The sequence below is a fragment of the Sciurus vulgaris genome (genome assembly GCF_902686455.1).
Source record: "Sciurus vulgaris genome assembly, chromosome: X".
Classification (NCBI taxonomy): domain Eukaryota; kingdom Metazoa; phylum Chordata; class Mammalia; order Rodentia; family Sciuridae; genus Sciurus; species Sciurus vulgaris.
The window spans coordinates 79,896,794-79,918,148 of record NC_136471.1 but is presented as its reverse complement, the minus strand read 5'-3'; the positions used below and the strand labels follow the sequence as shown (position 1 = coordinate 79,918,148).

The window sequence follows — 21,355 nt, the reverse complement described above, 5'->3', positions numbered from 1 at the left end:
GATATCTACATTTAGTCCTTACTAAATTCTATCAAAAAGTTTTTCTAAAGGCTACATTCTAAAATTGTAAAAGAGTAAACAAAAACATAGATGTCTGTTCCTTCACAAGGCAACCACAAGAGGAATGCTTCAAAAATGAAATGACTGGGGCTGGGGTTGTGGCTCAGTGGTACAGTGCTTGCCTAGCACGTGTGAGGCACTGGGTTCGATTCTCAGCGCCACATAAAAATAAATAAACAAATAAAGGTTAAATAAAAAGAATGCTTTAAAACAAATGAAATGACAAAAAGTTCAAAGACCATTTAGTCCATTAGCATTTCCCCCCCCTTCACTTAACCCTTACCTATTGGGCTTTAGAGGGATTTCACCCTCTTCTCTCACTTTATACTGTCTCAGGTCCAAAATAGCTATTTCTAACCTAGATTTACCTCATAAGCAATAGCCCAGTATAGCCAATTTAGCAATCTCCAACAAACACCTGACCCTCAGTGTACCCAGTACCAGGTAAATAATCTCTCTCCTCCCAACATCCTAATCGAACCAGTGCCCTTTCTCCTTCTCTACTGCCACCACCTAGTCAAGGCCCTCACCAAAATTCCTAGACTATTGCTATTCATTCTAATAAACTTCACTGTAATCAACCCATCCAGCAGACTACTTCCAGGGTAATCTTGCTAAAACTTAAATCTGACTAGTCACATTGCTGCTGAAAATACATTATTGTTCCTAAATTGTCTGTACCAGAATATCCTAAATTGTGCTCTATGTACCAATAACCTTCCTTAGACATTAATTACTAATGCACAAAAAAATGGTAAAATTAAGTGTGGTGGTTGATGGATTAGATAAAGTTAGATGTATTTATTGATGTATTTCAGTCTTTAAAAATTTTTTTTAGTTGTAAATGGCCACAATACCTTTATTTTATTTATTTTTACACAGTGCTAAGGATCAAATGCAGTGCCTCATATGGGCTAGGCAAGTGCTCTACCACTGAGCTACAGCCCCAGATCATAGTTTAAGATCTTTATTGTACTAATGGACATTGTCATTTTCCAAAAGGGAGAATGTATTATTTCACAAGCATATCTGAAAACGAAACCCTTGTTTCAAATAACACCTCATGGAACATTTAGTGTTCCTATAGATACAGTCTTGGAAATGCTGACCTACAGGATAAAGTTCAAACTCCTCAGTATGGCAAACAAAGTTGCTAGTACTATAGAGAAGGTGGCTGATTTGGTTTGGGAGCCATCCAGATTGAAATATGCCTTTTTAGGAATAAACCAAATCAAAACTTCATAGGGAATGCTCAGAGGTAACTAATTAAAAGGGAAATTGGATTTGAATCATTTCTACCTATTTTGGTTGTTTCTTCTAGGAAAGGTAAGTGAGAGAAGCATTTTCCAGAAAAGTCCCAAGAGCACACATGGGAACAAGATTATCTGTATTTCATGGTCATGGCTTCCTATAAAAGTAAAAGAACAGATGGATGGCAGTTAAAGCCTATGCTTTCTTAATACCATCAGCCAGTTTCTCATCCTCAAAAATTCAGTCCTCCATACCCATACCCTCTCCCCGACAATGCAATCTGTCTCCTGCTCCCTCTTTCCACACCTCTGCGAATGTTTTTGAGATACCCTAATACTTTTAACGTTTGCTCCATACTCTGGATGTCACAGTGAATTCCTATGTGAACACCAGCAAAGGATTAATCATGGAATGAATGTAAGTGGGAAGGAACATTTCCAATGTTTGGCCAGGAGAGTGACCCCTAGTGGACCAAATGGCCACTAGGTAATGGTGGAGGCAGAAAGTGAACAGACAACTTAAGTGATGTCCAGAGGGCTCCCATAGAGGGGAGAACTGTACTTGCCGTGGTTTTAAAACCAGGCAATCAATCAGGGAGTTCAACACCTCCCTACACACATGGGTCATTGTGTTGATTGGGCCATCGTGAAGGCCATTTTCCCTCATAATCCCCCTATTAATCTTTTCAGATTTACCTCCAATATCATGATCTAAAGTACTACATTGGACAACATTATGTTTTCTGAACATGTTCACATCTCATTTTTTCTTCTCATGTTCTATGTGGTAAAGTGTATTCATTTTATAAACCTGTATCAAATATCACCTTCTCAGTGAAGCCTTCAGCAGGCAAAATGAATTATTCTTTCTTCATTCTTCTATAACCTTTTGTTGGGTCTGCTATGGAACTTGCCATATTATACTACAGCATAATTATCTGTTCCTAGGCAAGTCTTTCCTACTAGTCTGAGAGCTTCCTGAGAAACTACTCCATATTTGTTGTAGCATTTCCAACGTCTAGAGTAGGGCCTGACATGTGATAGCCACTATATCTATTTCCATGTATTATCAGAAAGGAAAGAAGGAGCTTCGTAAGATATTTCATAGAAGAAAAGCACTAAGATAAAGTCAGGACATTTGGGTCAAAAGTGTGCTAGATTAATTAATTAAAGTCTAATAAGCTAAATCAGATGGCAAAAAAAGCTACATAAAAGAAAAACTGGTAGAAGTTTGGAGAAATCTAAACTTACCATAAATATTTAGAAAATGAAGATTTAATATAGCCTCAGCAATCTGCAACAAGCTTCCATACACTGAAGCTCTTTGAACACAGGAACTATGAATGTGTAGCTTGTCTGTATTCCCACCTGCTAGCACAGTACCTGACTCATTGTGGATGCTTAAGAAATAATTGTTGAATGAATGAATCCAAAAGACCCATGATGTGGGCAATTTATAATTTTTCTAAAGCAAGTAACTTAGCTAGTGAATGAACTAAACCATATAAAAAATTAAACTTAATTTTGTCACTCTTGATGCATGGTTTAATCTCAGTAAGGACAGGAAGAAGAAACTTGAAATTTTCAGTTAGAGCCTTGCAATATGGAACTCATAAGTCTTAGGATTTATGTCTTGGGATGTATTTCTCACATATCAAGTATCTGCTGTATAACATAAACGAAGCCCTCAACATTTTGCTCTTGGAATATAACAAATCTAGTAGACAAAATTCTGATTTTAAAAAAGTGTGGGCCAGGAACCAAGGTGCATGCCTGTAATCCCATTTTGGGAGGTTAAAGCAAGGAGGACTGCAAGTTCAAAGTCTCAGCAACTTAGAGAGACCTTGTCTCAAAAACAACAACAACAACAAAGAAACAAAAAACGAAATGGGCTGGGGATGTGTCTCAGTGATTAAGTGCCCATTGGTTCAATCCCTTGTACCAAAAAACTAAAAAATATATGAACATAGAAAAGTTCCCACAAGAATGGGATCCTAACTAGAATAAGTTATACTCCATGTATATATAATGTGTCAAAATACACTCCACTGTCATAAAAAGAACAAATTTTTTAAAAAAGAAAGCAGAATTTGAAAAGACTTTAAAAAATTAAAAAGTGTAAGCAGGTGCTGGGTGGTTAAGTGCTGACAATCACAGCTACTCTGGAGGTTGAGAAGGGATCACTCAAGGACAGCAGTTGTAGACCAACCTGGGTAACATAGCAAGACCCTGTCTGAAGGCAAAAATGTATGGAGACTGGGGTGTAGCTCAAGAGGTAGAGCACTTCCCAAGCTTGTGCAAGGCTCTGTGTTCCACCTCCAGCACTGCAAACAAAAAAGTATGGCAATGAATAATACAATAAACACTATAAACTAGGTTGTCAAATGATAAAAACATAGTGGGCAGGACAAGAAATTATATTTTCTTTTTTAAAAATATTTTTGAGTTGTAGATGGTCACAATACCCTTATTTTATTTATTTATTTTTATGTGGTGCTGAGGACTGAACCCAGGACTTCACATGTGCTAGGCAAGTGTTCGATCACTGAACCACAACCCCAGTCCTACATTTTTTTTACAAATGTATATGAACCATTCACAATTATTATTTATGTAGTTGGAAATAAAACACTTGGTAAATAAAAAAGATAGAATCTCTACATACTATAGTCACAGGACACACTATAGTAAACTTAGAAATAAATAGTAAATATAGAATTAGAGTCCATAGCTGAATGGGAATTAAAAATATTCTCCTGACAACTGGCTCATAAAAGAAATTTAGAGGATATGGAATATGATGGGAGAAATGAATAAAATGTAACTATGCATATAAAAATGTATGGAAATTCAAAATGATCCTGGAACACCTAGAAATATCAGCTAAGAAGTACTCAAAAACAAAGTTAAGGATATATCAAATGGACACAAGAGCAATCTGAAAAACTTGCAATACCAAAGCTGGAATAATTTGAGCAATATGATAAATAATGAAGTATTATATTATAATCCAAAGTATATTATATTATGGATTAGAATATAAATAATACAATAATGCCATATTGAGTTTATGGTTTATTATAAACATTATCATAGTATTATAAATGATGTATTAATATTATGACAAAAGTTATTTAATTAATAACATTATTTTATTATTTAATCATATTATATAACTATAGAATATAATAATTATATTGTAGTTATATTATTCATAATATAGAATATATTATTATAATTATCATATATTATAGCATATACTATATTATATTTATAATATCAAATTTAATAATATATTAAATTACTTCCTATATGTTTTAATAATAAAATAATGTTGTAATGTGAATCTATATTGATATAAATTATTAAATAAATGAATAAATGGTGGCTAAGGGACAAGTCTTCTTTACAGATGAATTACAAATACATATGGCTAGTCTCCCATGAAGTCTGGGGTTTAATCAATAGTAATGTAGCAATGTCAATATCTCAGTTTGACAAATGTGCCATGGTTCTATAAGATGTTAATATGCTGGGCATGGTGGTGCACACATGTAATCCCAGCAACTTGACAGGCTGAGGCAGGAGAATGGCAAGTTCAAGGTCAGCCTCAGCAATTTAGCAAGACGCTGCTCCAAAATAAAAATAAACAGGGCTGGGAATACAGCTCAGTGGCAGAGCATCCCTGGGTTTGATTCCCAGTACCTAAAAAAAAATAGATGTTATTATTAGGGAAAACTGAGGATGAAGTATTACTGGAAATTTGTGTGTCATCTTTGTAGTTTTTTGTAAATACAAAATTATTCCAAAATAAACAAATTTTTTAAAAAATGCATAACTTGCTGCCAAATCAGTACTGAGAGAAAAACTCATCACTTAAATGTTTTATTTATAAGAAAAAAGGAGAGAACTGGGGGTATAGCTCAGTGGTAGAGGACTTGCCTAGCATGTGAGAGGCCCTGGGTTCCATCCCCAGCACTGCAAAATAAGAGGAGGAGGAGAAAAAGAATAATAATAAAATGATGATGATCAATTATATCCCTACCTTAAAAGCTTAAAAACTGAAAGTGCTAATTAATATATATGATACAATATTATATAATTTTTAATAAATCCATGTATGTGTCTATATGTTACTGGTCTCCTTCCCTAAGCAAAGTTTGTTTATGTTTTCATAGACTTTATTGTTGGGAATAATTTCAGATTTAATGAATAACCGTAAGGATAGTACAGATTTCCCATGTGCCTCATACTCAGTTTCCCCCATCTTTGCTATGATGTATCTGTTACACTTAAAGATCCAATATTGATACATTATTATGAACTATCCTTCATTCAGGTTCCCTTTTACAGCTCCAGGATCCCATGCAGGATGCCCCACTTCCTTTAAGTCTTATGTCTCCTTTGGCTCCTCTTGGCTGTAGTAATTTCTCAGATTTTCCTTGTTTTTAATGACCTCAACAATTTTGAGGAATGCTGGTTAAGTACATTTGTAGGATGCCTCTCTACTGGAATTTGGTTTTCATCATAATTAGACTGGGGTTATGGGTTTTTAGAAAGGAAGTCCGCAGAAGTAAAGGGCCATTTTCACCACATTGTAGCTGGGATACATACTATCAACATGAAGCATCACTGCTGGTGTAGACCTTGATCACTAGCTGAAGTAGTGTTTGTCCGGTTTCTCCGCCATAGAGACACTCTTTCTCCCTGCTTTCCATACTGTATTCTGGAAAGAGGTCTCTATGCAGAGTTCGCATTAAGGAATTTGGAGTTAGGCTTCCCCTTTTTGAAGATGGACCATCTGATAAATTACTGGAAATTCTTCTGCACTCTAGATTTGCCTCCAGCAACTTTTATTTTCTTTCTTTATTTCTCTTTCTTTTTTTCCCTTCCTTCCTTCCTCCCTTCCTCCCTCCCTCCCTCCCTCCCTCCCTCCCTTCCTTCCTTCCTTCCCTCCCTCCCTCTCCTCTCCTCCCCTCCCCTCCCTCTCCTCTCCTCTCATCCCCTCCCCTCCCCCCCTCCCTCTCCCTCTCCGTCTCTCTTTTTCTCTCTCTGATGAGGTTGGGTGCAGTGGCTCATGCTTGTAATCCCAGCAACTTGAGAGGCTGAGGCAGGAGGATCCCAAGTTCAAGGCCAGCCTCAGCAATTTAGCAAAACTCTCAGTAACTTAGACTCTGTCTCAAAATAAAAATTAAAAGGTCTGAAGATGTGGCTTATTGGTAAAGTGCCTCTGGGTTCAATTTCCAGCACCAAAAAGAAAAGGAAAGAAAGAAGTATAAGGGAACAGGAAACTCCTGCCCTTTGAATAAGTGGTTTCAAGATAGCAGGTTCCCCTTGCTAGAGCAGTATTTCCTAGAATATATCTTGGTATAGAATGTTCTTGGGATGTGTCCTGGGGGAAATGTTCTTTGGTCAATAAGTTTGGGGGATACTATATGCTGTGGTTTGGATGGGATTTCCCCTCCAAAACTGTTAATATATTTGATTTCCAATGTAACAGTGTTGAAAGGTGGTGGGATTTTTATAAAGTGATTAGTGAATTAAAGAGGATCAATGCCTTTCTTATAAGAATGGGTTAATTCTAAAGGACTGTATTAGGTATCTTGAGAGCAGGTTGTTATAAAGCAAAACTGCCCCTCGTGTTTTGTCTCTTTCTCAAGTCCCTGTTTTCCATTTCATGTTCTGCCATGAGTTGAAAAAAGGAATAAGGCCCTTGCCGGTGTCATACTCTTGGACTTCACAGCCTCTAGAACCATGAACAAAAATAAACCTCTTCCCTTAATAAGTTACCCAGTCTCTTATGTTTGGTTATTGCAACAGAAAACAGACTAAGTGTATATAATACTTTCTTAGAAATTAACAGTTTAGAAATTAACAGTGGACATCAATCCTAAAGTAAAGAAACAAGCTTAGCATTATTAACCCAATTCCTTAAAAACTTATCAGCACCAACAACTATCTTGGAAAATATGCTTTGGGAAACATCACTAGAGAAGTGAATAAAGACAAAAACTTTACAAGTCAAATTAGCTTAAATCCTCAAAGAACAAGAACAATGGCTAGCCTCCAGAAGGGAATCTAGCAAGATTCAGAGTGGGTAAAAAGAAATGTTTTATTCATGTTGAAGACAGGGGGCTATTAGTAAAAGAACAGAATTTACAATGAGCACTAAGCTAAAAATCAGTGAGAAGTAACAGAAATTGAACAGGTGGTATCAGTCTGATGTCCCTGTGGGGACATCAACTGATTTTTCTCTTGAGTTTTCCAAGTACATATGGTTTCTCCTTCCCATGAGTAGATACAAGAATATCATTGGGCCCCAAACTGTGGAACTGCCAAAATTGGCAGTAATAACCAGCCATTCCTAAGAAGTATTTCATCTACCTCTTTCTCTTGGAAAGTTTCTACCTTTTAATTAATGACACTTTGGCTCAAGGAGGGATCATCTGTTCTCTTCCCACTTAGTGACCCAAATACATAAGCTCTGGTGACCAAACATATGCCAAGGTGCCTGCCTCATAGACAGGCTCCTGGGTTGCACTCAAGTATTTCTGCACTTCCTTTGGTGACAAACCACATCTCAACTCATACTGGAGAAATATCAGCTCTGCAGGTTGTGGCAAATAACCCATTCTATGGGTTATTCTGAAAATTTTGGAAAGAGGTGGAGGCACATAGGAACTCAAAGTGAAAAAGAAGTATAAATGCACATAGACGGATCTTCATCACAAAAGCTATTTGAGGTTGGTCTCTTTAGTCAATGTCATGGCTAATATCTTTTGTATGTATAAATCTAGATTGACAGGGAATCAAGTATTTTTATTAAGTGTTTCTAAGTGTCTTATCCTCTCTAAATTCTCTGAGGCATTTGATACTCATGTTTACTTTCCTCATTTTTTTTTCCCCATTTAAATGTTTGGTTTGAAAATCTAACTTTTCTAAGTCCCTCTTTCTAAAATTCTCTTCTTCCTTGGTGCAATGTCAGAGTTCCAATCTGATTCCCCCAAAACCATCAATATGGTCATCTCTCAGTGGTCAGCTCTTTGTCCTCCACTTCTCACAAACAAGGGTTCATTTTTTCATTTTTATTGGTACATTATGATTATACAAGATAGTGGGAATCATTTTGACATATTTGTACATGCACATAGCATAATTTGACCAATTCTGTTCCCCAGTATCTCCCCTTATCCTCCCCCTTCTTCCTCCCCCTAATACCCTTCCTCAACTTTGTCTTCCTTCTATTGTTATGAGGTCCCTTTTTATTACTTCTCTCTAGTTTCCACAAGAGAGTGAATATAAGATCCTTGATTTTCTGAGTTTGGTTTATTTCATTCAACATCATACTCTTCAGTTCCATCTGTTTTACTGCAAATAACATATTTTCATTCTTTTTTATGGCTAAATAAAACTCCATTGTGTATATATATATATATACCACATTTTCTTTATCCATTCATTCTTTGATGGGCACCTAGGTTGGTTCCATAACTTGGCTATCTTGAATTACACTGCTATAAACATGGGTATATACGTATTGCTATAGTGTGCTAGCTTTAATTCTTTTAGAATATCACTAAAGAGTAGATTTCCACAGTGGCTACATTCATTTATAATCCCAAGGGATTCAGTTTTTGTTAGGACCTTAAATTATCCCTTCTAAGCAACACTAGATCCAAATCTAGAATTCTGGCTGCTCATTCAAGTACATTAAATTTGAAAACTGCAGAAAGGGGGTTTCCACACACAGGGACCGTGAGTGACAATTCTGCATTTATTGCTCCACAGTTTCTTTCTCTTCCCCACAGTCCTGTCAAATAGATATTCCTATCGCAATATTATCCATGACGAAACTTAAACTCAGAGAAATCAAATAACTTTGCCTAGCCATCTGCAGATTATGGGATGAAGGAGTAGAAAATATGGGAAATATGAAAACTTAGATATGCCACCTCTTCCCCCCATCCAGGTTAGCCTTTCAGGCTGGTCAAATTGTAAGTTGCCCTCACAGTGGGCTATAAGAGGCACTGGATAGGCCTAATAGCCTTCAAAACATCTTTGCAAAGCTCTCCTCAGTCCCACTGCTCCTAAAGTACCTTAATTCCTTGGGGTTCCTTAAAGATCCTAAAGTGGAAATATACCCAACAGAAGAAACAATAAACTGAATTACTGACATGTAATCACTCATAAAATATTTATCAAGCACAATTTATTAAGCAAATGGGATGATATAATAACAACCACTTAGATTTGCTTAGCTCTGCAGATTTGCAGAGCCTCACCATAATTTGAAGGAGTAATTAAGGATAAGATTATGATTTTCATTTTACAGATGATGAAATCGTGATTCAGAGAATTTGAGTGACTCATCCATGGTGACATACTTGAGTCCCACTTCAGGGCTCCAATTTAGATCTTCTTATCTTCTGTCCCATGCTCTTTCCCTTTCTATCACAATTATTCAAGGGGTTTACAAGTGAGAACTCAAGACAAACATACGTGAAGATTTAAATAATAAGATAACAGTATAAGTAATGCCAAAGGATGTTAAAAATGCCAAATGACTGATTCAAACAACAATTACAGTAGGAATGACTAGAAAGGCCACCACTGGTAAGATTCAGCAGAGAAGGATTAAAAAATGAAGTGAAACGTAAGTCTGACCTAGGAAACAGGGTAGGAAAAGGATAGCTGGAGAAGAAAGGGATGGATTCAAGTGGATTCAAGTATGGGGAAGGGATAAATGAATGTAAGGAGATGAGAAAGTGCAAGATATATATGGAGAGAGAAAGAAAAGACTGATTTAACTATAAATGAGAAGATTTTATTGAGGGAGAATGGGGAATAAGATTGGGGAAAAATCTCTTGAAAATAATTTTTTCTTTTTTAATTTGTTCCTTTTAGTTGTACATGACAATAGGATTCATTTTGACATAATTATAAAAGCATGGAATATAATTTGTTCTAATTCCATCCCCAGAATTTCCCCTTTCCCTCTCTTCCTCCCTTCTCCTATTCCCTTCCCTCTACTGATCTTTCTGCTATTAACCTATAGTTTATCTTGTGGATGCACATGATGGTGAGATTCATGGTGGTATATTCATATACGTAAAGAGGAAAGTTAGGTCAGATTTATTCCACTGTCTTTCCCTATTCCATCTCTCCTCTCTTCCTTTCATTCCCCTTTGTCTATTCAACTGATCTTTAATGATTTTGACTTGCAGACAATAGGAAACTATGAAATATTTTTGAGTAAAGAGTGAAAGGCTGAAAGTAGTATTTGAACAGATTGATCTGGCAATACATATTGCATAGCATACATTTGTATACAAAGAGACTGGAGGTAAGGACCAGTTAGGAACCTATGACATTCATTCAGCAAGAAGGAAACAGAGAACCAGAATTAAAACAATGGCACTGTGACCATAAAAGAAGGTCAACAGCAACAGACAAACCAAAGAAAGCAATATCAGAATCTGGTGAGATAAGAAGAGAGAAGAGTGGAGGTTGCCTGGGATTTTTCAAGTTTAGGTGACTGGAAGAAAGAAGATGCCATGAGCAGAAATAAGCAAGATGGGTAGGAGAACTGATTCAGGTAGTTTCATTTCTGATATCTTAGATTAGAAGTAACAAAGAAAGATATAAATGAAACTGCCCAGTGGGCCATTGAAGACGTAGGGGGGAATCTTGGGAGAAAGATTGGTTTTAAAACTGAGTTGGCATGGTGAAATGAAAGGAGCCCTGGGAATCAGGAGACCTGGGGTCTAGCCTCTGCCCTACCACTAACTTAGTAAGTCATGGGCAAGTCATCTCTCTGGGTCTGTTTCCTCAACTGGAAAGGAATGGAATACTCAGGCCCTACATGATCTCTGAGGTATTTTCAAGGACTATGAGTAAACTGAATTGTTTCATTCTCTCAAAGAGAAAAATCAACAATCTAATGGGGGAAGGGCATTAGAACATCCCCAAATGAACTGGGTATGGTGGCGTACACTGTAATCCCAATTAATTGGGAGGTTAAGGCAGTAGGATCACAAGTTTTAGGCCAGCCTGGACAGCTTAGTGAGACTCTGTTCCAAAATAGAAAAAATAAATATGTATTTGGGATATAGCTCAGTGGTAAAACACCCCTGGGTTCAATTCCCAGTCCAAAAAAAAAAAAAATGCTATGACTCTGGCAGATCTCTATTCACTTAGGGACTAAAGGAGAAAGAGGTGCCAACAAAGGAGATAAAAAGGAAGTAATCAGAGAAAGAAAAGCAGAAGGAAAGAGACTCTAATTTGAGAGGCTAAAATAAGAAACTAAAATTGAAGTATTACAATGAATGGGATAAATATTCATATCAAATATGACAAAGTGTTAGCCTGTATGCTAAATAAAGACTGCATTTAGATATAAGCATACCACTAAGATGTCAATTGTATAAGGATGCAAATAGTAAACATAAGGGAAAGTGTTCAAGCCCACAAGTAATCAAAGAAATAAAATCAACAAATTAATTTCAACCGCCCAAAAAGATTTTTTATAAAGTCTGATGCTAGAGTTGCAAGGGCACTTATATGTCATTGTGATGTTGAAAATTTGTGTAGTCATTTTGAAAATCACAATCCATAAAACCAATCACACTCTTTGGGATGGTAATCCCACTCCTGGGAACTTGGAGAGACAGAATTACGAAGAAGAAAAAAATGCCTACACATTAAGATGTTCAAAGCACAGAAAAATTGAGTTACCTAAATTTCCATAATAAAGGAGTAGTCAAATAAAATATAATTTATGGATGAATGTAATTTTATGTGGCCATTGAAATGATAAAGCATAAAAGACTTTACTAATGGGGGGAGATATTTACAATGAACAGTTTTTAAAAGAATAATTTTAAGTGATATGTGCATTAGGATTAGACTTTTATAATATAGGCAGATATATGCAAATGGACAAATTATGAAATATGGAAAAATGAAACTTTAGGGTTTGAAAGTATAGGTGAATATTTTCTTATAAAATTTAATGTTTTTATGGTGAGATGTTTAGTGTTATTTTAATTAAAAAATTGTAAACAGGACAGGAAAAACAGTCAAGTGAAGTATAGAAGACAAAGGTAGAGAAAAGATCATTAAGGGTCTTGCTTAAGAGGTAATATGTGTTATTCTAAATGTAGGAAAGTAGGAAGAAAATCAGATTCAGAGAGTTAAGGAGTGATTCTGAGGTAAGGGAATGGGCTTTACGTTATTCTTTCTAGAAACATGGTAGTGAGCCACACATGGTGGCACAGGCCTATAATCTCAGCAACTCATGAGTCTGAGGAAGGAGGATCGCAAGTTCAAAGCCAGTCTGGGCAACTTAGTGAAACTCTGTCTCAAAATAAAAATAAAAAAGGTCTGCAGATTATAGCTCTGTGTTAAAGTACCCCTGGGGTTCAATCCCCAATACCATAAAAAAAGAAATGTGGTAAGGAAATTAATAAAGGTGACTAGAATGGTAGAGATGGCAAGGTTAATGTATCAATGGTATGCTTTGCTTTTTTGGGGGGTTGATTTTTAAAATGGTATGAAATTATTGGTAGAAGAGACTGACAATGATAAGGAGGGATAAAGGAACATGAAAAGGACTCCCTCTTATTCTGAGACAACAGGGAAAGAAAGGGAGAAAGGCAAGGTGAATGTAGAAGCAGAATTATTGTGAATGAAGAATGAAGAAGTTGAGGTATTAGATCTTCTCAATTTTTCAAGAGGCAAGGTAACTCTTAGAAGGGTAGAATGGAATTGACCTTGAGAAGGTGGAAAATACAAGTTGCTATGGAACATTTGCTAGAAATGCAACAGGCTAAAAAAAGACCATAAAGTCCAGGCAGTTAGTCTTGATTAAGCAAATGGGTGTTAAAGAGATTGATGAAATGGAGGAGGCTGAATCAATTACAGTAAAGAGAGCATCTTTACTGAGTGGGGCTGGTGGGTAGGTAGGTAATAGGCAAGGAGGTTTCGATCATAGATATAAAAGAGAGAGAGCTCAGTCAAGGTAGCAACAGTCAAGGCAGCAGCCTGAGACTGGGAGACTGGTAAGAAGTGGAGGCCAATTTATTTAATCTTAATGGAAGGATCCTGGGTAGCAGGATCCTGGGTCTTACATATCTAGGGAGACAGAGGATGCTCCTCAAGAATGGAAAAAAGGGGATACAGGGGCATTGTAAAATTTTTTCCTGAGTCCAGCCCCTACTCCCTCCCTCTAGAGAGAGAGAGACAGAGAGAGAGAGAGAGAGACAGAGATTCCTTAGAAATCAATAATAATTTGGTATTGCTAGACAAGAGATCAGAGACAAGGTCAGCAAGGGTGGGATGAAAGAAAGGCAAAGTCAGGGTCTGACTCAAGAGACCAAAGATGCAAGAAGGTGACTTCAGAGGGAGGGGCATAAAAGGGTGAGCTCAGCCTTCTCACAAATGCCTACCCAGAAACTTATTTCCCAAAGCTAAGAGGTTAACTTCCCAAATTCCATAATCCTACCCAATCCTATAAACCTATAAATGCTAAGACAGCACTTGGGGAGGGGAGGAGTGAATGGGTGAGAAACTCTGAGGGGACCATTCCAGTCCCAGTGCCCTGCCCTGACCTCAAAGTCCTAAAGCCTGATCTGAAAGAATTGAGGACAGATTTATCATTTGTCTGACACAGGAGCTAGAGAAAGTGAGAGACAATGTGAAGAGCCAGCTCTGGGTGTCAATGCCTGTCACCACCTCATCCTCTGTACAAACCTGCTCTACCCCTCAGTGCTGGAATTTATAGATTCACATAGATGCAAGAGCTCCTCTCTCTCAGTCTGAACCATCCATTCTCCCTTTCACTAAGTACAAGCAAGATATCAAATGCATTCTGAGCAAACAACATAAAGGAGATCCAATCCCATTCCTGTTCCAAAGGCTCTTATCAACTTGGGCCTTGACCCCTAAGGTTCTTCAGGGTCCCCACCCCATGGTAGGTCTCTACCTCATGACTGCTCACCAGTTCAATAGTGCCAAGCCTCCTGTTGCATGTGGGGCCCTGGCATGCAGGCTGCCTGGGGTTGCACCCTATTTCAGCACCTTGGTAGGCAAGACCATCCTGTCTTTGAGGGGGAACCAGGAAGTGGGTGTGGTTGCTACACAGGGCACATATGGCATCTGTGATATGCCAGTGCCCCTACTTCCTGACTCTGGCTATCACCATGAGATAAATCAGGCCAATCCTGAGATTACCCCACCATCTCCACCCTCTAGTTGAAGGCTCTAGTCTAGCTGGAAAAATGCATGCTGTGGGAGGACATGGGGAAAGAGATCTGGGGAAGCCTTGCAGGATCAAGAAATAGGACCAATGAGCCCAGGAAGGTAGAGAAACAAGGAAAAAGAAGTAGAGGCAGAGGAACAATTGCTACTGTCCTTAGCTAAAAAGGAGAGGGCAACAGCAGCACCCTATCAAGTGTCACTTATAGGTTCCCTCACCTCTGCCCTACACTCACCCCCTTTTGTCTCACTTCCCAGCTTCCATTGTTACAATGCTCTGCTCTAAGGATAGGACAGCTGCTGTCCTGTGGGTGGATGCCCACCTGCAGCTGCTATCCTCACGCAGGGATACCAGCGCCAGGGAGGAGGCAGCTCTGGGGGGCTGGGGCCCACCACAACTGCAGAGCTGCCAAAACTGGCGTCGATATTTGTCCCCAGTAAGCAGGTAAAGTACAGGATCCAAGCAGCTGTTAGCACTGGCCAGGGGTCGAGTCACTTTGTAGACTACGTTGATGATGTTCAATACCTGGCAGTCAGCCTCAAACAGCCTTGCCAGGTAATAAACTGTACGAGTGATGTGGAAAGGCACAAAGCAGACTGCGAAGACAGTCAGTACCACAGTGATGGTGCGGAGAGAACGGAGTCGAGAAGACGAGTACGCAGTCCCCGGCAAGGGCCGATACAGGCGCCGGGCCATGAGCCCATAGCAGACCAAAGTGACCAGGCAGGGCAAGCCAAAGAGCAGCCCCATGACTGCCGAACTGAAGTGAACATAGTGGTCAAACTCCTCAGGTCGAGTGGTGTCATGGCACAGGATGGTGGCACCCCTGATGCTAGTTGTGACAAAGAACAGGTTGGGCACAAGGCAGCCAGCTACGAACAACCAAACTGCCAGGCAGAGAAGGCCTGCAAAACGAGGGCGGCCCCAACGAAGTGCCTGCAGTGGGTGGCAGATGCCCAGGTAGCGGTGCACACTGATGCAGGTAAGGAACAGGACGCTGCAGTAGAGGTTCCAGTAGAAGAGAAAGCGGATGAACTTGCAGAACCCTGTGCCGAAAGGCCAGTGATTACGGGCTGCATAATAGTAGACGAGGGTGGGCAATGACAGCACGTACAAAGTATCTGACAATGCCAAGTGGAACATGTAGGTGGCCGTTGCATCCCAAGGTCGGAGGCGGAAAAGGAATAGCCAGAGGGTTGGGGCATTGAGGCCCAGGCCCAGGACAAAGACAACTGCGTAGCTCACAGGCAGCAAAATGAACTTGAACTCCTCATCAAACCAGCAATCCAGCTCCACCTCATCAACTCCAGGACCTGGGCTGGGGCCTAGAGATCTGAACAGCGAGAACTCTGTTCTGGCCATGGTCCCCTAGAGGTAGAGAGAGCAGAAATGTGGGTAGCTAGATTTCCTTGGTCTCCCAGTCCTAACATGGGGTAAAAAAGGCAGAGAATAGATTCTGTACATGTACGAATATGTAACAACAAATGTCATCATTATGTAAAACTATAATGCACCAATAAGAATGTGGAAATAGGGGGAAAAAGCAGAGGACAGGGAGAATACTGGTTGAAGCACTGAGGAGAGCTGGGAGAGTACATCCAGGTGCAACTCAGGCCAGTCCAGCCCCTTTGGGAGCTTTCATGGTCCAGCCCAGGGAGTGGTGAGCAGCAGGCAGTGCTGGGGCTCAGTACGGCAGTCAGTGGGCTTGGATTGTTCTTGTTTTGCAGCTGACTCTGTCTTGCAGAGCCTGGCTAGCTGAAGAGTGTGGAGGCCAATCAGTACTATCCAAAGTGGAAAGATGCCCAAGCCCAAACTGTCTCCTAACTCATCATCACAGCTGTTTCCCAGTGAAGAGAGGCATTGCTCTCCACAGTGCCTTCACCTCTCCTCTTGCCATGGTCCCAGTTCTCTGTATTCTACTTGCCTCTGATATCACCAAACACCTGCCTGCAGCCCAAGAGCCACCCTTGCCCGAGAGCTTTGGTAAATCTCCTACCTGTTTCCCCTTGAGGCTGAGTCCAGCTGACTCTGTCACCCTTCCCCCTTGGCAGACAGAGGGCATATCCAAGGGGGCGGGGCTCAAAGTGGAGCCTGACTCTCCTCCTGTTCCATCCTGGGAGGTTGTCAAGAGACAGAAGAGCCCTTAGCAATTTATCTAGTCCAACCCACTCAGCATACAGATTGGGAAACTGGGCCCCAATGGGATTACTATTTAACAGCTTTGAAATGATTGTGAGTACACAAGGAAATATCCAAGTTTGCAGATGAAAAGCCAGGCCACTAGAGATAACTAAATTACAGAAAGTCTGTGGAAGTGAATAGAAACATGGGACAAGAATTTTAACATGGAACTGCAAGACAATGGGTTGAAAGGTTTTAGAAAACTGGAACTACTGATATACATCTTAACTCCATATAAATATAACAAATGTATATATAGTCTTACTATGTCTGATCACTGTTCTAAGGACTTCATACTTATTAGTGACCCCACAGGCTCTCTGAAGTAGGTTATATTATTGTCTCTACTTTGCAAGGGAGAAAACTAAGGTGCAGATAGTTGAGGTATTATGCTAATTAGTGATAGAATCAAGATTTGAGACTTTGGACCCAACTCTAGTATCCATGACATAACTGCTGTCCTTATTTGCCCCTCTAAGCTACTACTGGTCATTTTCTAGGAGAGGATCAACAAATATTTACTGAGAGCCTTCTCTTGCCTGGTTCAGTTATAGACTGGCAGTTCACTATGAGAGAATCAAACAATAACTCCCAACTTAATGGTGCTTACATACTAGTGGGGGGCAATAAAATTAATAAGTAAAATATATAGATTCCAATCATTGTTGTAAAGAAAAATAAAGGAGCCAAGGGAAATAGGAAAGGAAAGAAGGAAGAGAGAATTGCTGTTTTAAATATTGGAGTGACTTGAATAAAGACCAGGTGTGAGGAAGGATGAATGCAGACGATGAGGTCAGAGTTTGGGAGAGACCAGATCATGACGGTTCTTGGAAGCCATTATTAGGATTCTTTGGCTTTTACTGAGAGAACAGAAAGCCATTAAGGGTTTAGAGGATGGAAGTGTTATGGCCTTGTTTACATGGTAGAAGGCTCACTGGCCAACTACATGTTGAGAATAGACTGCAGGGCTGGGGGCACAGGCAAGTCCAAGCAAGAGGTTGTTGGCAATAGAGATGATGATAGCTTAGACCACAGTGGCAGAGGTGGTGAGAAGTGGTCAGATTCTGGATACACTATGAAAGTAGAGACAAGATTTACTGATGTGGGATGTGAGAGAAAGAAAAGAATGAGAAATGACTCCAATATTTCTGGTCTGAGCAACTGGAACAATGGAGGTCTTCTTGACAGGTGCAGTAAGGCTGTGCGAGGAGCAATTTTGGGGAAAGATGGGGAGTTCATTTTTCAGCCTATAAATTTGAGATATCTAAGGCACAGGTAAGAGGAAGTAGCAAGGAGGTAGTTCACATCTCCCTACAGATGTTAGCCAATAAACTTCCTTTACATACTCTACCCCTTCCTCCACAATGCCTCATCTCTCTTGATCACTCTCAGAGACCCTAGTCTGAATGCAGTGGAGAAAGTATGGAGAGAAGCCTAGATTTTTGAGAGCCTAATGCCAGGGAACACTGAATTTTCAGCAGCTGTGGTCGGGTTCCTGAAGCTAACTAAGGCTTCATTAAGTATAGTTGTCTCAGGCACCCTTGGAAAACTGAGTCTACAGGACTCTGAAGATGAGGTGGGCAGTGATCTTGGGGAGGGGTGAGTAGGCTTGAGGAGAAGCCACTGGAATGCAGCTGGAATGCAATGAGGACTCTGAACCTGATCCTCAGGTTCTAAGAATGTTGCCTAGCTGGATCCTGAGAGAAGGCAAGGCTGAAAAAGAGACTCTAGAATCAGGAATCTAGATCTCTTGAAAGGCCTAGAAATCTGGATAGGGGAAACCTGAATATCCTGTCCTGTGGTAGGGTAGCACAAGGAATAAAATGTAGGAGTGATCCAGGAGAGGTGGCACATGCCTACAATCCCAGCAACTCACAAGGTTAAGGCAGGAAGACTGCATGTTTGAAGCTATCCTCAGCAATTTAGCAAGACCCTGCCTTAAAATAAAGATTGAAAGGGGCTTTTGGATGTAGCTCAGTGATAGAGCACCCCTGGGTTTCAACTCCATTACAAAAAAAAGCAGGAGTAGAGTAATAGTGATAATCTGAGTCCTAGACAGCTGACTGCTGTGATACTGCATAAAAAGCCCAGGTTTTAGAGCTAGACAGATCTGAGTTCAAATCCTTGTTCTGGCTGGATGTGGTGGCACACAGCTTGGGAGGCTGAGACAGGAGGATTGTGAGTTCAAAGCCAGTCTTTGAACTCACAATTGAAGGAGGCCCTAAGCAACTCAGCAAGACCCTGTTTCTAAATATAATATTTTAAAAAGGCTAGGGATGTGGCTCAGTGATTGAGTATGCCTAGGTTCAATCCCTGGTACCAAAAAAAAAAAAAAAATCTTTGTTCTGCTTATTAGTTGTGTGACCATGAGCACCTCTTTATAACTTAGTTCCCACACCAGTGAATTGGGGATACTCATACCAACGTTTTGGAGTTTTCTGAATATGAATTGGTTACTAGGCATGGAAACTCTTTGTAAGCCATAAAATGCTGCAAATCAATAAAACTTTTTAAAGTATTACTTTGCTTCTAGGGATGAATGTGGCCTCTTCAGAAGACATCAAGTCTGACTTGAGGCTTGGTGAACAGCCAAGGGGAAACATCACACTAGAGAAACCTCGGCCCAAGCCAGCTTCCTGCTCTACTGCTTCAGGCCTTCTTAGCTCTGCTAGAGTTCATTCACCTGACAGCTCTGTGAGTTTTCTGCTTGTTCCTGAACACAGCTACAGCTGCAGCTGCTGCTGCTGCTGCTGCCACCACTGCCGCCCAGTGGCTACTTTGGGAAAAGACCTCTCCCAACATTACCCAACACAAGGCTGAGCTTCTACTATCCTCACCTGGGGCAAAGTGAATGCAGCGCTTCAGACCAGACTTGATCTCTTCTCTGGAACTCTTCTTTGGTTTCTGTGACTTTGTATTATTCTGTTTCTCCTATTCCTCTGGATGTTCTTCTGACTTCTTCCCTGGCTCCGTTTTGTCATGCTTTCCCCAAATGTGGCCCTTCTCTTAAAGAGCTTTCTCTCCTCTCCTCCCTTCTCATTCGCCACCTCTCTGCTCCCTCTCCCCTCCCTTTGGAGGATTCACTCTCATGATTTCAAATACCACTTAGATGTTATCAATCATTCTAATGACTACAATATACAGATCTGTATCTGATCAAAATTTCTCTCTCCTTCTCTCACATTCTTATATTTGATTTCTACAGAGATTATGGCTCGTGCCTGGAAGGATAATAATTTGTTTTTATTCATCTGCTCCCAATCTTTCCACCCCCACATTGGACCTGAGTGCTTTGAAGATATATAACTTGTCTTACCTCTATCTTTCCCGTAGTCTTCTAGGTGAAGTTATAACATATGTTCGAGATATTTTTCAAATTATATGTGCTATTGTCCAAAAACTGCTTTCCAGTTCAGAGTTAAGAAAATAGAAGCTGGGTGCTATGCTACTGCCTGTAATCCCAGTGGCTTGGGAGGCTGAGGCAGGAAGATCATAAATTCAAGACCAGTCTCAGCAACTTAGCGAGACCCTGTATCAAGATAAAATTTAAAAGGGCTCGGGATAAATAGATAGATAGATAGATAAATAAATAAATAAATAAATAAAAGGGTTGGGGAAATAGCTCAGTGATACAGTGCCCATGGGTCCAATTCCCAGTACCATCTACACATCTAGATATGTGGTATCCTCCAAAAGCTCATGTGTGAGACAATGCAAGAATGTTCAGAGGTGAAATGATTCGATTATGAGAGATATAACCTAATCAAAGGCTTAGTCCACTGATATGCATTAACTGGGTGGTAACTCTAGTCAGGTAGGTTGTGGCTGGAGAAAGTAGGTCATGGAGGGTGTGCCTTTGGAGTATACATTTTGTCCCTGATGAGCAGAGCTCTCTCTACTTCCTGTTCCATGTCCTGAGCTGCTTTTCTCTTCGATACTCTTCTGCCACAATGTTCTGCCTCACCTTGGGCCCAGAGATATGGAGTCAGTCATCTATGGACTGAGACTTCTTAAACTGTGAGCCCCAAATAAACTTTTCCTCCTCTATGTTGTTCTTGTTAGGACTTTGGGTCACAGTGACAAAAAAGCTAACTAAAACACTGCCTAAATAAATAAATAAAATCGGTAACTTGCACATAGTAAGTGTTCAATAAATATCTGCTGGATGAATGAATGACCATATAGTTTGTTGAGCTGAATGGTTTCTGCATCTATAATCTACATCTATAATACATATGTGTTGTTTGCTCCAGTATACATCCACTTAGGTGTTTGATACCCATTCCATTGACATCTGGAATTTAGTATGTAGTAAACGTTCATTCTCATCTTTCCTTTGACAGAGAGAAATAAAATGTGTGGGTAACATTACTGCAGATACTCTTCCATTCTATTATTCCAGTGTTTTTTCTCACAGTTCCATCCCTCTCGGTCCCTCATTATCTAATATCCATAAATGTCTTGATGACAACAGTTTCTCTGGGATGCTTGTTATTTTCCTTGGAAACTAAAGAAGGAAAGTAGAGAAAGACATGTTTTCTAGCTCTTTCTCTAAGGAGGGAAGGAAGGAAAAAAGGAATAAAAAAATAAAGGAGGTAAGGTAAGTAAT

The 21,355-nt window shown here is 39.8% G+C and overlaps 2 protein-coding genes across 4 annotated transcripts in view; both read right to left on the bottom strand.

Annotated features, from left to right (window-relative positions):
- The window catches only part of PDZD11 (PDZ domain containing 11), a 117,026-nt gene that overhangs the window by 69,681 nt on the left and 25,990 nt on the right, over nucleotides 1-21,355 (bottom strand). The window lies entirely within an intron of this gene.
- On the bottom strand, nucleotides 8,537-20,296 carry P2RY4 (pyrimidinergic receptor P2Y4). 2 transcript variants are annotated; one of them, XM_079124912.1, is made up of 2 exons: nucleotides 19,584-20,296; nucleotides 8,537-15,933 (listed from the first exon to the last, which is right to left on the bottom strand). In XM_079124912.1, exon 2 carries the CDS (start codon nucleotides 15,925-15,927, stop codon nucleotides 14,812-14,814), a length of 1,116 nt encoding a protein of 371 aa, XP_078981038.1. In that variant the 5' UTR covers nucleotides 15,928-15,933; nucleotides 19,584-20,296; the 3' UTR covers nucleotides 8,537-14,811. The 2 variants fall into 2 exon arrangements, with proteins under 2 accessions (XP_078981038.1, XP_078981037.1); XM_079124911.1 differs by lacking the exon at nucleotides 19,584-20,296 and adding an exon at nucleotides 16,562-18,696.